This window comes from Cannabis sativa, unplaced genomic scaffold, assembly GCF_029168945.1.
Source record: "Cannabis sativa cultivar Pink pepper isolate KNU-18-1 unplaced genomic scaffold, ASM2916894v1 Contig1, whole genome shotgun sequence".
NCBI classification, from domain to species: domain Eukaryota; kingdom Viridiplantae; phylum Streptophyta; class Magnoliopsida; order Rosales; family Cannabaceae; genus Cannabis; species Cannabis sativa.
In genome coordinates this window covers 564,108-580,446 of record NW_026870037.1, presented here as the reverse complement: position 1 = coordinate 580,446, position 16,339 = coordinate 564,108, and the positions used below count along the sequence as shown (strand labels likewise).

General features: G+C 33.3%; 2 protein-coding genes across 2 annotated transcripts; one reads left to right on the top strand and one right to left on the bottom strand.

The window, feature by feature from the left end:
• The first annotated feature begins 3,595 nt into the window (after nucleotides 1–3,595).
• Nucleotides 3,596–14,168, top strand: LOC133032991 (SNF1-related protein kinase regulatory subunit beta-1-like). Its single transcript, XM_061107487.1, has 4 exons — nucleotides 3,596–4,285; nucleotides 9,165–9,343; nucleotides 9,481–9,643; nucleotides 10,157–14,168. The coding sequence occupies exons 1-4, from the start codon at nucleotides 4,067–4,069 to the stop codon at nucleotides 10,490–10,492; spliced, it is 897 nt and encodes a 298-aa protein (XP_060963470.1). The 5' UTR covers nucleotides 3,596–4,066; the 3' UTR covers nucleotides 10,493–14,168.
• LOC133032992 (calmodulin-7) lies at nucleotides 13,454–15,440 on the bottom strand. Its single transcript, XM_061107488.1, has 2 exons — nucleotides 15,140–15,440; nucleotides 13,454–14,167 (listed from the first exon to the last, which is right to left on the bottom strand). The coding sequence occupies exons 1-2, from the start codon at nucleotides 15,213–15,215 to the stop codon at nucleotides 13,794–13,796; spliced, it is 450 nt and encodes a 149-aa protein (XP_060963471.1). The 5' UTR covers nucleotides 15,216–15,440; the 3' UTR covers nucleotides 13,454–13,793.
• Between the last annotated feature and the right edge of the window lie 899 nt (nucleotides 15,441–16,339).

The window sequence follows — 16,339 nt, the reverse complement described above, 5'->3', positions numbered from 1 at the left end:
ATACTCCATACATTCAATATACTTTACCAATGTCCTGGAAAGAACATAACACTTACTCCAAGTGTAAGTACACATCATCGCTGATTATCACATCAGTGTAAATCCAAAACACTGATGAAACAGGGACTTAGTCTTTTGAATCATATAATCACAATCACATTCCACTGTGTTGACAATACTGTAATTGTGAATAAATATATGTTCTGGACTTAACTGATTTTGTGCATATATTAAACATATTAAACCATAAGCATAACAAATTCATGCAAACATAAATCACTTCTAATTTCTTAGATTGATAACTAATCAGATTGTAATGGGTTTTATTTAGGGCACAAAACCCAACAGTTTTCCACCTCTTAATCTTGAGGGCATAGCCATCGAAGGTGGTTCACCTGAAAATAAATCATCAGAGGTGCTAACATAAGCTTTGGGTTTAAATATACCAGCCTTAGCACGCGTTATCATGGGATGTGACCCCTGTGTTCGAGGCATTGTGGAAGTGACACCAGCAGGAGGTATTGCATCTGGTGTGTTGTTTATACCAGCAGCAGCAGAGGGAGATAATGTAGCATTGGGACTCGATATATCAGGAACAATATTAGCATAATCAGTAATATCATTGCTAAGATTAATAGATGTTGGAGACCTGTCTTGTTGGCTGGGAAGAGACGACTAGTCAGGAGAGGCAGGTGCTACAACATGGGATGCTCGATGAGTGGAAGTGACAGCAGAAGGTGTTGAACTGACAGGAAAATGAAGGTTAGGCAATTGTGACTAAGCTTCATTATGAATGATTAAGGACTGTTCAACAGCATAAGTGTTTAGGAAGCCATTTTTAAAAGGAAATTTCTTTTCATTGAAAATAACATGTCTTGAAATGTAAATTCTTCCTGTAGTGCTTAGACATTTATAACCCTTAAAAGACTCACTGTAGCCTAGATTGATACATTTGAGTGAGTGAAAATTGAAATTTGTGAGTTTGGTATGGTCACATGTAGGGAAAACATGAAACACCAAACGTTCTAAGTAAATGATAGTCAGGTTTTTTGTGATAAACTATTTCAAATGGTGACTTGCTGCTCAAAACCGGTGTGGGCAGTCTGTTAATGAGGTAAACCGAGGTTTGGAAGGCATCCACCCAATATTTGAGTGGCATGCTAGCTTGAGCTAAGAGAGTCAACCCCATTTCGACTATATGTCGATCCTTCCTTTCAGCTCTACCATTTTGAGCTGAAGTGTGAGTGGAGAGCCATACCTTTTTTGTTGTTAAAATTCTGGCATATAAGACAATTTCAATTTCAAACCCACACTGAAAAGGCTCGCCCAGATCAAATGCAAACAAAGTCTCCTCCTCCTCTGTAAGATTAATCTTGCCTTTCATTTTTTCTTTCAACATATCCATAATGAGGGAGAGTTTCACAAACAGTCAGGCTATGGGGTGGGATGAAATTACAGTAGCAATTACACACAGGAAGAAGTTTGAAGTTGATTTAGTGGGAGAAGGAATATGGAAACCAGAAAAAAAAAAAGGGATATTGGCGGCTAAATCACCTGAACTTTCTAATTTGTAACACTTAACCACAAAAACTGAAATTTTGGCGGCTAAACTACCTAAACCCTGATTCCGTTTCGCTCTGCACACCTCCGTCCCAAAATCACAGTTAAGTGCCACGGTGGACTGTCCACGTGTACACACTTGTACACGTGGTAAGTTTTTAGTGGTCCACGTAATATTAATTCTAAAAAATAATTATAAATATTAAAAAAAATTAAAAATTAGAAAAAAAAAAAATAAAATTATTTTTTTTACTTTTTCCTTTTCTTTTTTTTTTCTTCTTCTTCTTTCTTCTTCTTTTTTTACAGAACTTCCAGCCGAACTCCAAGCCCTCTCCGACCCCCTTGTGCGACGTCGACCAACCCCGGCGACCACCCCCGACCCCCTTGTGTGACGTCGACCAACTCCGGCGAGAAATCGTAGGCTGAGTACCTAGCATTACACAAATATAAATAGATAGAATACACAAATGCATTCAACTATACTCTTTTGAACATAAAACTAAACATAACATTGATAATTAATTTTTGTTTTTCTTTACAAATCTCATATCACCCAATTCCTTAACTGAAAGTTGAAATTTTTACATCAACGAATTCATTCACAGTATAAGAAATTGAAAATCATAAAGCAACAAAACCAATTAAATAAAATGGGTATTATCAGAAGCTCCTAATACATTAAAAATTATCAATTTTAAAGAAAATAAGTAAACAAAACTGCTGAAGATGGTTGAAGAAGAGTGTAAAATTTGTGAAGACGATACCTTTGAAGCTTATAGAATAGAAGGAAGCGTTTGAAGCGGAGTTTCGTAACGGAGAAAGGGAAGACGTGCGGTGAGTGATGGAGGCTTTAGAAGGTCGCGAGAAGAAGGAGCATGAAGGCTAGAAAATCGAAGAAGAAACCTCCATTTGTAATAATGGGCGAACAACGAAATCAGGGGCGGAGGTTGGGGTCTGGGTAGGGAATGGAGTGGTGGCGATGGAAGGTTTCTGGGTTTGTGGAATGGAGTGGTGGCGATGGAAGGTTTCTGGGTTTGTGGAATGGAGTGGTCGTCGGGGTTGGTCGATGTCGCACAAGGGGCACAAGGGGGTAGGAGAGGGCTTGGAGTTCGGCTGGGAATTCTGTAGAAAAAGAAGAAGAAAGAAGGAGAAAAAAAAAAGGAAAAAGAAAAAAAAAGTAAAAAAAATAATTTTAATTTTTTTTTTCTAATTTTTTAATTTTTTTTAATATTTATAATTATTTTTTTAAAATTAATATAACGTGGACCACTAAAAACTTGCCACGTTTACAAGTGTGTACACGTGGACAGTCCACCGTGACACTTAACTGTGATTTTTGGACGGAGGTGTGCAGAGCAAAACGGAACCAGAGTTTAGGTAGTTTAGCTGCCAAAATTTCGGTTTTTGTGGTTAAGTGTCACAAATTGAAAAGTTCAGGTGGTTTAGCCGCCAATATCCAAAAAAAAAAACTGTAAAAAACTGAAATCCTTGAAGGACTTCTAACTGCCACAGAGCACTCAACAATAGGCAGACGCTCTCTTTTGTTAAAAGATAAAAAAATACATCAAATTACATTAAAAGATTTGAGTGCGCGAAACTAAAATTAACTAAAATTAATTCACTAGTTAATAATGAAAGTAGCTAATATATTAACTACACTATTTATATTTGAAATAATTATATAAAATACTAATTTTTACAAAAATGTTATATTTTTATATTCAAAATTTTTTCTTTTATATTTTTACAGTATTATATAAAAATACGAAAGAATAATAAAAAAAATTACATGAAAATAATAAAAAAGTAATATCAAAGTACAACATAAAAAATTATAAAAATATTAAAAATTCTACACATATCATATTTTTATAATTTTTTTGTCATTGTTTTTATATATTTTTTTTAAATTATCCCTTTATGTTTCGTGAAATTTTGTTATTTTAATTAAAAAAAATGTATTTTGCCATTTTTTTTCTTCTTTGATAAAAGTTGAAAAGTACAAAAAGCGTGAGGTAAAACAAAAAATAATAATATATTAGGGAAGGGGCCGCCCAAATCGGGTCCACATTATCGTTCTCATCTATAATTCTATCCACCTGCTGACCTAACAAAAAGAGCAGGTCCCACATTCATCCCAAACAACAAATTGTTGGGCCTCGTGGGGCCCAATTACACTCGTCATTGTTATCTGATTCCTCAAATAGAAAAGAAAAAAAAAAAAAAAAACCTTTTCGTCTCTATCGTATATATACTCGGCCACTTCAATCGGAGCCGATTCTCGGCGATTAATCCCCCGAAAAACCCGCTCCATTCAAACCATTTACCTTCTTTCTTTCCATTACTGTCCGTACGCAAAAACATACGCGCGACTTTCTTAAAACACGAATGAGGTGAGAAGAAATTCTAAATCTGGGATTGGGTTTGGGTTCCATGGTGGTGGATCTCTGACCGAATTCACACGATCGGAGTTGGTTTAAGAGAGATTGAGGAGGAGGAGGAGAAGATGGGAAATGCCAACGGTCGAGAGGATGGAATCGACGGAGAGAACGACGATCATCTTAATAATCAACATCCTTCTGTGGGAAGATCCAACGGCGAATTGGCGGTGCGTGATAACAACGCGCCCCGTACGGGACGTGTGGCTTCCTCCGAGTTCATGGCCAACACCACTCCTCCTGGGAGTCCCAGGCGTTCCGTATCCCCGATCTTATTCGCTTCTCAGGTTTTAAAAGCTCTCCTTTTTCTTTCTCTTTAATTTTTGATCTCTCTTGTCTTTTCTTTCTGCTTTTGACTTTCATATTTCTCAAACTTCATTCGGTAATTTTGATTTTGACTGTAAAATTTTTGATACTATGCTTGTGTGTATGTACATACGTATCAATGCGTAAGTACATTTGTATAAGCTTGTATATATAATAACTAATTTTCATTTGTCACTTTAAAATTCAAAGTAGGGCTATTATTATTTTTGTTCTTTCCTGGGATTTTTTTGTGCATAGAAACTGATGCAATTTCGGTTAAAAAATTATTCAAATGAGTTAGTGGTGTGAATGGTTTGATCTTTGAAATTAAGTAATCTATAAGCCATGTGTAGCAATGGATGAATGATGATTTCTGTTATTTTGGGTTTCTACTAAAGATAAATGCTTTCATTGCGATTATATAATTTTTGATTGAGAAATTAGGGAAAATGTAGCTAAAATTTAATTTTTTCACAGGTTTTTAAGAAGGGTTTGTGATATTATGCAATAGTACCAGTGGGAAGATGAAAATAGGAGGTATTATAAGTTTCACTGTAATTTATTTAGAACCCAGACTAAATAATCAGGTATAATAAATCCTATTTATTGGCAGTGCAAAGAATATGTGAGAGAATATGCAAATAGGCACGTGCAACAAAGTAAGGGAAACTTAGATTTATTGGATTATCTTGTCTAAGTTTGAATGGATGAGGAAATTAAATTACAATCCAAAAGTAAAACTTAATTGAATAAAACAGAAAAATTATTTGGTGAAAATTACTCTTTATCAACATAATGATATCATCTTCCTATTGACTGCATATTTATAGAGTGAAAATAAAATTATAAACATTATGGGTAGGGTTAGTAAAGTTTTTTTTTCTGACAGTTTATTATTGAGCTTTGTATATGGTAACTGTATATGATTTTAAATATTAAATAATAACATTTAGGGCCTGTTTGGAAGTGTAATTATTAGAGTAGTAACTAACATTTTAGTAAATATACTCTATTTTGTTTGGGTGTGAATTAGTAATTACATATGGCAATAGAGCTATTAATTACAGTGTAATTACATCTAATTCTCTCTAATTACATGGTTCACGTGTAATTATATAATGAGACAAACACGGTAAATTGAGTAATTACCTTGAATTACACCTAAATTCTGTAATGGCTTTCCAAACGTACTAATGTTTACTATAATTTAGAATTGTTTTATACTAAAGGATATTATATTAGGCAAGAGCAGGGGGTAGGTGTTTGAGTAAGGTGTCTCTGATCCCCTGCTAGGACTAAAGGCTATTTTTTTCTTTTTCTTTGTTAACTAAGAAAAGGAAAAATAATCTATTTGTGAGTTTGTAATATCAGATTATGGTGAAGTGTGTTATGTTTTTCCATTTCCAAGTTCCACGTAGCTAAGTTATGTTTGTTGTTTTATGACCATACCAATAATCATTTGCTGGTATAATTTATTAACTTGAAACATGCTTGCGAGATTTGTTGTTTTCTATTGAATGAAGCTATATTTTGCAAAATGGATGTCTAGTGGAAAATTGCTGGCCTTCTTATACATTATATGTTTTTCTTGCCATTTGATTGAGATGGATTTCTATTTTACTGCTTTGCATGCACAGAGAGTCTGAATGAGATTGTTTCAGGATCTCTAATTTCTTTTTGTATCAATTTTTTTTCTCCATGTCAGTTTTTTAAGTATATTTTTATGTTGAAAAAGAAAGAAATTAACTTTAATGCTGGCCTGGTAGACCAGCACTAGCTTAGTTTATTACTTAAAAAGGTGATTAGATATTGTCATCAAGTAGTATAAGCCCGTAAGTGTGAAACTTTTATGCATGATGGAAAAAGGACAAAAAAACCTGTAGTCTCATATTCAAAGCTATAGATATGTAGGTCATGTAATTTTTTTCTCTTTGGTTCAATGATTGTTATCTTTAGGATGAAAACAAAGAGATTAACATTTAAGTGGCCTGGTACGCTAACACTAGCTTATTACTTAATAAAACATTTGTGGATATAGAATTAGCCCGTTTAACTTTTCGAAACTATGTGGCACTAGCGTTTCCATATATGGATTATCTTTACGATGTTTAGAAGTTGGATGTTCTCCTATTTACCTTACTAGGAAAACACAAACTGCCACTAACTAGGAAATTACTCTGAGACAAAGGAATGAAACCGCATACTAACTCCCATCAGATTTGATAAGGAAGCTCACCATTTGAATGGTGGAATATTTATAATAGATTCTCAAAACACTCACCTTGAGGACAAGGTAAAAGTTTGGGCAGCTGGTAATGTTACGCCTTGATATTAGTCTCATTAGTATAATTGATTATGATTTTAGAGGCCGAGCTGTCAAGTCTTTAGGTGCTGAGATTAAATGTCTTTTAGTGAGCTGCCTAATAATCCTAAGGTGTTAGTTAAAGAAACAGTTAGGGGTGTGTTAGTATAAATAAAGGGGCTGATTAATTGTAAGAGAGGAATTGATTTGTGCTGTTAAGAGTAAAATTCACTCAGGGAGATATCCAAGTGTCTTGAAAAGCTTGGAAAAATTGTAATTCTTTCTTTGATATCAATAAGAGCTTGGAAAAATTGTAATTCTTTCTTTGATATCAATAAGATTCCTATTTTCTAATTCTTTCTATATTGGAATGGAACAATAGTGTATCAGGTACAGCGTGTTTATTTTATCAGTTCATTGCCTTACCAGCATCCAGAAATTGGTGGGTTATAGATACTAGGGTTTCTCTCGTTCTATGAGTAGGCAAGAAATGGAGATTCACTAAACTGGCCTTATTTCTAAGTTCTGTTTGTTTATACTAACCTGAGCAGCTGTTTATTTATCTGATATACTATATTCTACTTTAGTTTTTAATTAGCTATATAAATATTAAAAAGAATTCGCAGACACATAACATAAATTTAAGACATCTGCCTTGTATATATAAGTGAGGGCAACTAAAGGGAGAACTATGAAATTTCACAGATTAAAATCACTAGCATTTTGGATTTAGCTAGTTTTTCTTTTCTTGTTTCACTTGACTGTTGAAGAGGGAAAAATAGGTCTTAAACTGAAATGTCATTTACAATTTTTTAACGAGTATGTCACTCACAGTGTTTTTTTTCTGCTGGAAACTCAGTGCTATTTTTATTTTTGTTTTTAGTGCTGGCTAATATAAGTAAAATATTTGATACCAATAAAGGACAGTGTATCTTAACCATTAAGTTTGTGTATTCAGTTACGAAAAAATAAAAGTTGGTGTATGCTTCTTTTTTATTCTTTTGTCTATTCCATTGTAGTAGAAATTGGAGAGCTTATGTGTAGGATATGTATATAGCTAATTAACTGTCTCTTGAATAGCTTGAATGTCGTGAATAATATTTGTCTTTTCTGAATAGCTTTAAACGGTAGGTGTTGTATACTATTTCATCCTAAAATAAAGCTTTTCTTTACTATTTTTTTAAATACTAAGTTTTTGTTATTAAATAGATAAACGTGAATAATTCACATGTTATCTTTCTGTTGAGTACTAATAGGTATAAAACATTAAGTTTTTCATTAGATAGATGTCCACAAATGGGTCACATGTCTTTTAATATCTACTTTAGCTTCTTATAAAAGGGAGTTATATGTCTCTTCCCTTATCTTGTTTTACTTCATATACTCAATTATTGAAGAACAAAGAACCTATAAGTTTCTCTATATAGATCATGTATTAACTCATATATTAGCATTTCTCCATCTTTATGAGTGCATATTACGTTACACTTGAATTAACATCTTCCATGAATGAGAAAATTAGTAATTGAAGAAAACGAGCAAGGGAATTATATGCACAAAAGAAAGCGAGAAGAAAGACTTGAGAAAAAAAAGAAAAATAATATACAGCAAGAACAGCACGCAAATAACATCAAAATGAATTAGTAAACACAAAAACCACATCAAGTAAACAAAAGAAATAGTCTCTGTAACTATGTTCATACCACTTGAAATAGGTAGGCAAAACAAGTTACTTTTATGCATTATTATAAATTTTTTTTTTTGCGAATTCATTTTCACATGTACAGTAAGTAAATATATATCACCTATGTATTTATAAACTACTCTTCAGTGTGTTCTTCCTTGTGTACATGTAATAAGTTTTACTTTTATCAAATTGGATGAGTGTTTCGCATGCGTTAAGTAAAGAGAAATAATATCATTGCAACAACATTTCCTTTTCTGCAGTTGTTGAGCACTTAATATTCTTAGTATTATGCTATACCTCATATACAGTACACGTATTCTAGGAGAAGAGCTACACCACATACCACTTAATTATTTTTAGTTAGTTATGTTAGTAGCTGACTAGATTAAATAAGAGAACGCTGCCTGGACAAATTAATTAAGTCCAAGTTTCTTAAGATTCCTCTTGGTATAAATAGCTGAGTAGAGTTTAGAGAGAGATATTTATGTAAAGTTTAGAGATTTAATCTCTGGTTGGGAGTTCCCAAGTGACTCAAATACTTGGCAATTTGTAACTTTTCTCTGTTCTTTATATCGATACAGTAATTTCTTCATCTATTGCCTACCATATTATTTGAGCTGGATGTGCTTGTAACTTATAAGATATAATATATATATATACCTATGGTTTTTTCAGCTTATTTACAATTATGCTTGTCTCCAGGAAAATGATAAAATAAAATAAAATATCCTAAATTTACATTGGTGTCATTGTTTAAAAGTGATGCCATGCGAACTCTGTGTTGCTTGATTTATGAGATTAGTCAGTTATGCTCAATCAAAAGATTGAAGATTTGTTAAGTGGTTTAGATTTTCTTTTTGGGAATTCGCAGGTTCCTGTAGCTCCTCTGCAACGAGGTGATGGCACTTCTGTTTTCCCTCAAAGCTGGAACAATGAAACTCTTGAAGTTGGTGATCATCCTCCTGAGAAAGCAATTCCTGCTATGATTACATGGACATATGGCGGTAACAGTGTGGCTGTTGAAGGATCCTGGGACAACTGGACATCTAGGTAAGCGTTGAAATCTAAGTGTGTTTGAATATAAACTACATGGTGACAAAGATGAATTGCGTTATGTGGCCAGGAATCTTATCATATTTGTGCATGAATTTATGCCAATTGCTTATAATATATTTTTGTGGTTGCAGGAGAATTTTGCAAAGATCTGGTAAGGATTTCGCTGTTCTTTTAGTGCTGCCAGCTGGTATCTACCATTACAAGCTCATTGTTGATGGAGAATGGAGATACATCCCAGAACTTCCTTTCATAGCAGATGAATCTGGTGTTGTCTGTAATCTTCTTGAGGTTAATGTATGTATCTATCATAACCTTGGTTATGCATTTTATATTTCTTCCCATTTCTTTATTATTGTGCTGACTAAAAATGTTTTGATTTTCTATCATAACCTTGGTCGTTGTGTATGTATAACCTGTGGTAGATTGATGATCTTCTTGTTATGAATTTTTATAACCCAAATTCTATGATTTATTGGGGACCTGTACATATAACCTGATCCCAAGACTTCTAGCTCATGTTACCTAACTACCAGTTTCCTCTTGAGCTTGAAATACAAAGAGTACAATTGCATTACTAACCCACCTACACGGCTATATTGTTTTTGGTGGTGCTTTTATTTATCCTAATCATACAAGTGAACCACACTCTGGTGCATTTGGGCGTACACCAACTTTATTTGTTATGCTACTTTTATTTGTCAGAGAAGGCAGGGGATAAGAAATATCTGTTTGTATAGATTACCTACTCTACTTTGAATTATGTCAAATACGAATTGAATTTTCGTAAACTTTTCCTGCTTTGTATAGGATTATGTACCAGAAAATCTGGAGAGTGTTGCTGAGTTTGAGGCACCTCCATCCCCAGAATCTAGCTATGGTCAAGTATTTCCAGCTGAGGAAGATTTCGCAAAGGAGCCGGTGATTGTTCCATCTCACCTTCATCTAACTGTTCTTGGTATGGATAGACCTAATGAAGCTTCTTCTTCTTCTCCTTCCTCACCTCCTAAGCCTCAACATGTTGTTCTTAACCACGTCTTTATAGAGAAAGGTTGGCCTTCCCAGTCTGTGGTTGCCCTGGGATTAACCCATAGGTTTCAGTCCAAATATGTTACTGTTGTCCTCTATAAGCCCCTCCAAAAGTAAGTTATCCCGTTTTTCGAAACTTACCTCTGTAAAGAAATCTGTTAGAAATGCATTGTCCACATAAATCTGTGAAGCTAATAGTTCGCGTTTTTAGAACAAACAAATTTCGTGTCGTGTTTTTACTGCAATGCTTGATAGTTTTTTTTACTTATGTTTTTCTTCTAATTGGATTTCTGTGTGTCCTTTCTACCAATTGTAAAAGTGTTTTCGGGTCTTAGCTTACATGCACTTTTTTGCTCTCTTTCCTTATTATTTATTTTACGGGGACACAACAATACTATGAAGAAAGGAATTGCGTTCAGAAATGCTTTGAACAAATGTATTAATGCTATCAGAGCCTATTGTGCCTTGAATCGATACCTGCTAACAGATTGTTCAAAAGCTCAGCTCGAAGAACTAACGGTGTTATAAGAATGTAAGTAAAAATAATTCACATTGATTTATTTATTTTTGCTTTTTGATGCCACACCTAAGTTTTTCTAGTCCAGTAAAAGGGTTTCAATCCTGACATGGGTTTTGTTTTTTTTGCTTTTTTTTTTTTTCTATCCTGTTTTTAAATATATATTTTAAGTCAAATTGAGAAATACTCATGTATGTTATAGAATGTGGTTAACAGTGCTGTTGTTGTTCTTGTAGTTTCAAGTTTCCATTTAGAATCCCTATAAAAGATTTGTAAGGTGAAAGAAAATTCTGACCGAATATTTCCAACCACCATAACTGTTGTTAATATTTCAAAGGGAAAGCATTGGTATACCCCTAGGTTGGCCATGCAATAAAATTATCTGAAGTTATTTTTATTATATGGAATATAATCTGTGTATTTGGTTGGTCATTTAAAACATACCAGAATTCATACAGCATAGCATATCGAAGCAAATATATGGGTGTTGAAAAGTACATAGTAGGAGCCATACCATCAAAGATGATAGACATGATCTAATATTTTACTTGTTTAGAGGAACAAACAATCACGTGCTCGATTTCTACGGCTACCTTTCTTGCGATCTGATGAACCCGACCTTGATTTTCTCACCTCTTCCATCCTCTTCTGCCTTTTTCTGCAAATAATATATCAATAGTTAGCCAATTCTTACAACAATTTTTTTTTCTTCTTTTCTTTTGCCTCTGTTAGTATAAGTTTAGGTGCATTTTCGATGAAAAATAAAAAAAATAAAAAGTGAAGGGAAAGGTGCGAATTATATTTGTGTGAATTGGTTATGTAATTTATGAATGATGAACAATCTTGTTTTGTTTTCTTAAGATAAGACCAATAAAGGGAAGGAATTAAAAAAGTGAACGTGGTTATGTGAACTCTGCAAAGATTTAGAAACTTGAAATTTTTCTGAGCTATTGGGAAATACACACCTTGAATTTCGATAAGCCATCAAACGATTAGATATAGGAACTGCTTAATAAACCAAGCAGTATATTTTTTGAAAAACACGCAAGAAAGTGTTAAGAAATGATCAAATAAGCAAATGTTAATTGGCATAGAATAAAGACCCATAGAAGAAGGGATGTTAAAGATGTTAATAAAGTGTATAGAATGCATGTAATGGGAAAAAGAATTATAAGGAAAGCATTATATAAGATAGCTGGCGGCCTAAATTCTCAATTCCCAAACTGCGACAATAAGAATAAGAGACTTCCAGTACAAATTATAGTGTTGTCTAAAGATTAGGTACATATTCTCAACTCCACTTTGTAAAGCTAATTACCAAGTTTGTGGACGTGCACATATAACATTCCTAAAAATATTATTCTCTGAACTTTTGAGATAACAAGAAATTCTAGTGACACTAGAATCCTTTTAGAATAAAATACAAAATTCATACTAAGTTTTAGTAAAACTGGTAAAAACTAGAAAATTGTAACATTTGAAGTATCATTAGCACCAAAACTTTCTCATGTTTTACTCGTATACGAACAATGTGGTAAATAGTTTTTCCTTTTAAAATGTTTCACTTTATCATTCTTTGTTTTATTATTCATATTTCTTTGTTTGTTTTCAGTATATTGAAAAGAATTCCTTTTATATTTCAAAATAATTTCTTAAATGACTTTAGCATCTGTAAAGCAAATGACAGCCACAACCAATGAATCACACAGATGAAATCTACTAAAATATTTAGACTTCTATGTCCCACTCTAAAGTTATTCCAGAAAATTTAACGAATAATAAACCTTTTTTTTTTTTTTTTGAAATGGGAATAATAAAACCATTTGAAAATTTCTATTTTACAATATTATTAGAAGATGCCATTTTTATTTTCTTTTGAAAGAAAAAGATGCCGATTCTAAGCACTTCAACCGCATTGCAAAAAAAAAAAAAAAGAGAAAAAGAAAAGAGAGAGGAAGGAACGTTCTCGTTCTCAGTCAGATTGAGAATACAAGTTGGGGTTTGACCGAGTTATTATAACGACAATGATCGAAACCTAATTTGGTTAGAATTAAAGTTTGATTAAATCACAAATTAATAACAAAAGTGACAGTTATGAAATCTCCTAAGGTAACTACTAAGCTAATAATACCCAAAACTGTACTAAAGTAAAACGAAGGTACCAAATATGGACAACACAGTCGATAATAGTTTCACTTGATAATCGTTTCAACTTCCAAAGATAAACTGAAAAAACAGAAACATATTACCGGTTTGAAGCTCTTCCATGCATATGACCAGAAGTTGCACACCTCTTTTTCCCATTTTGCTTAATACGAGACACTATGTTCTATTAAATTAATTTCAGTAAATTTCTTGATAATTGATTTTGAAGTGGACGAAAACGGTTAGTTACTTACTTTTTCAAAAAAAAACATTCATTTCAAAGTTTAAACATGCTATTTATATAGAAAAGATACAATCACGTATGTTTCCATAACCTGGTGGTTGTGATGGGATTAAAAGGAGTAGACATGTTATATCATAAAATCAGAGATACAAAGTTTAAAGAATATTGACGATAAAAGTCAACCCATAAGCAAAATCATCAGATTCACCCCAATTGTTCTAGGTTTCACAATAATACCAAAGGTAGAGAAAGACTGGCATACAAAATTTAAAAAAAGACTACCAAACAAACTAGTGAATAGACACCAAACAGGCAAAAACAACTAAAGAAAACAGTACCATAAAATAATGCAAACAAGGAAAGAGATAATAATCAACCAGCCAAAGCTAGTACCCTGAATGATGATGTCTCGGCAAATAGAAATCTCATTAAACTTATCTGCCCTGTTCCCCTTTTTTTTTTTTTAATGTTTATACTAATAAATGTTGAGTTTTTTTAGTTAATGGGGGTCCTCACTTGGCCATCATGACTTTGACAAACTCCTCGTAGTTGATCTGACCATCACCGTCAACATCTGCCTCGCGGATCATCTCATCAACTTCCTCATCAGTCAGCTTCTCACCAAGATTTGTCATGACATGGCGGAGCTCAGCTGCAGAAATGAAGCCATTCTGGTCCTTGTCGAAGACACGGAAAGCTTCCTTGAGCTCCTCCTCAGAGTCTGTGTCCTTCATCTTCCTTGCCATCAGGTTAAGGAACTCAGGGAAATCAATGGTACCGTTACCATCAGCATCAACCTCGTTGATCATATCCTGAAGCTCAGCCTCAGTTGGGTTCTGTCCAAGAGATCGCATGACAGTTCCAAGCTCCTTGGTGGTGATGCAACCTATAGAAACATTAAGTAAAATGATTATATTAGCTTTGTATAGAGATAACTAATAGGTCTACAAATAAAACATTAAGGTTGCATTCATAGAATATCACTTGATCAGATCATTGTCTGAATTAAGACTAAATCTAAAGATGTCTGTGATTGGAAACGAAATCAAACATCAAAGCACAAATCATGGTAGAAAGTAAAAACTTTAATCATATGAAACGGACCAGTAAATCTTGATTTCGTATCCAACACACACCAGCAAATCATTCAATTATAAATCAAATCAAGTCAAAAGACGTAAACAAAAAGCAAACTGTAAAAGGATATTGAAAATGACCATCTCAAACATAGAAACAATGTGTACTCGTACAAGAAAAAGCATGAATACCACAGTGTATAAAGTATATCTTAATAGATCTTAAAAGTACCCATAATCACATCAATACGAGACGGTGAGAGTTTGTTTCAACCTATTTTGACGTATTAGTACAAAATACCAATAATTAAAATTCACCAAAAGTGTCAGACATCACAGATAATTATCAAACAAATCAATCACCATTTTTTTTTCTTTTGTCAGGATTTACGACACCAAAATTAAAGTCAAAAAGATGAATCGAAGATCGAAATTAGAGAGCAACCCAAGTCAATGAACGAGAAAGAATTTTCAAATCCATGATAAAATTCTGAAAACATATCAAATACGATCTGAGTATAAATTATCAAAACAGATCAAAAAGTAAGCAACCCTAAAATACAAACGAAACAAACAAAACCTTCGGAAACGGGATCTCGACCAGGCTCACATCCCAACAGAAGAAAAAGATACATGAACTTGGCCCTAATGCAACAAATTTATGAAATAAAACCATATAATAACAATAATCAAAGTAGTACGAAAACAAGTAGATCTGAGAATACGTAGATAAAAATTAAAATTAAAAGTTGTAAAAGAGATAGGGATCTGAGAAAAGAGACCATCGCCGTCCTTGTCGAATAGACTGAAAGCCTCCTTGAACTCGGAGATCTGGTCATCGGTGAGTTGATCGGCCATTGGAGAAGAGAAATGAAAGGGAAAATAAGAGCGTTAGGGAGAGAGAGAGAGAGAGAGGTAATAATAATAAGAGTTATTATGTTGAAAATTAAGAAAGGTGTTGATGGTATTTATATATCTATGATAAAGGATCTCTATGGTCCACAACGGCATCCCATTCTCTCTCATCCGCACGTATTCCTTTTCTCCTTCTCCAAATTTTGCTCATCTTTTACCATTTTGCCCTTTTCTTAACAAAGATAATTTGAGATGTAAAACCGGGGCAGATCTATCGGGTCAATCTTTTATGGTCAATTCGAATTTTCTCATTAACTTTTTAGATTTTAAGATTTTTTTTTAATTTCATTCAAATTTTATTAACCAACCTCTAAGTGTTTGTCCATGTATTAAATTGTACTTTATTAAACTTTGGCATTATTCAAATCATGTTGATTTTTATGGTCCAAATCAAAATAAAAAGCAAAAGCAATTTTATAAAATTATTTTAGAAAATCACAATACACAAACAAACATCAAATCCACATATTTAAGTCCCACGATCTCAACATATTTACATAAATTACACTACATGATAAGAATGATTTATCTCTTGTAGCATATTAAGATATCCTTGATTCTTTTCGAATACACAAACAAACATCAAATCCAAATCTTTTGATTTGGGAAGAACTCACACCAAAGTGTTCCAAAGTTTACGAATTGAGTTTTTGTAAACTTTTCTCGCTTTGTATAGGATTATGTACCAGAAATCTGGAGAGTGTTACTGAGTTTGGGGCACCCCCATCCCCATAATTCTAGCTATGGCAAGGTCGGCCCAAGCATTGGGCAGCTTGGACCATAAAACAAGGCCCCTTATTTTTGAAGGCCTGTTTTTTTTTTTTTAAAAAAAAAAAGAAGTGTTTACTGAGATTTTTAGAAACTGAATCAATAATAGATTAAGCTAAGGAAAAATGGTTAAGAAATAGGATTTACGTGGTTGGGCATTAATGAGCTTTAATCCATAAGTCAATATTATTGAGCTCTTTGGCTATGGAGTGTTTTACACAAGAATGTTCTTGCCAAATTTCTACAGAGTGTCTAGCCAAAATTTGTAACCCTTTGGATGAAGGGATAAAGCCCTATTT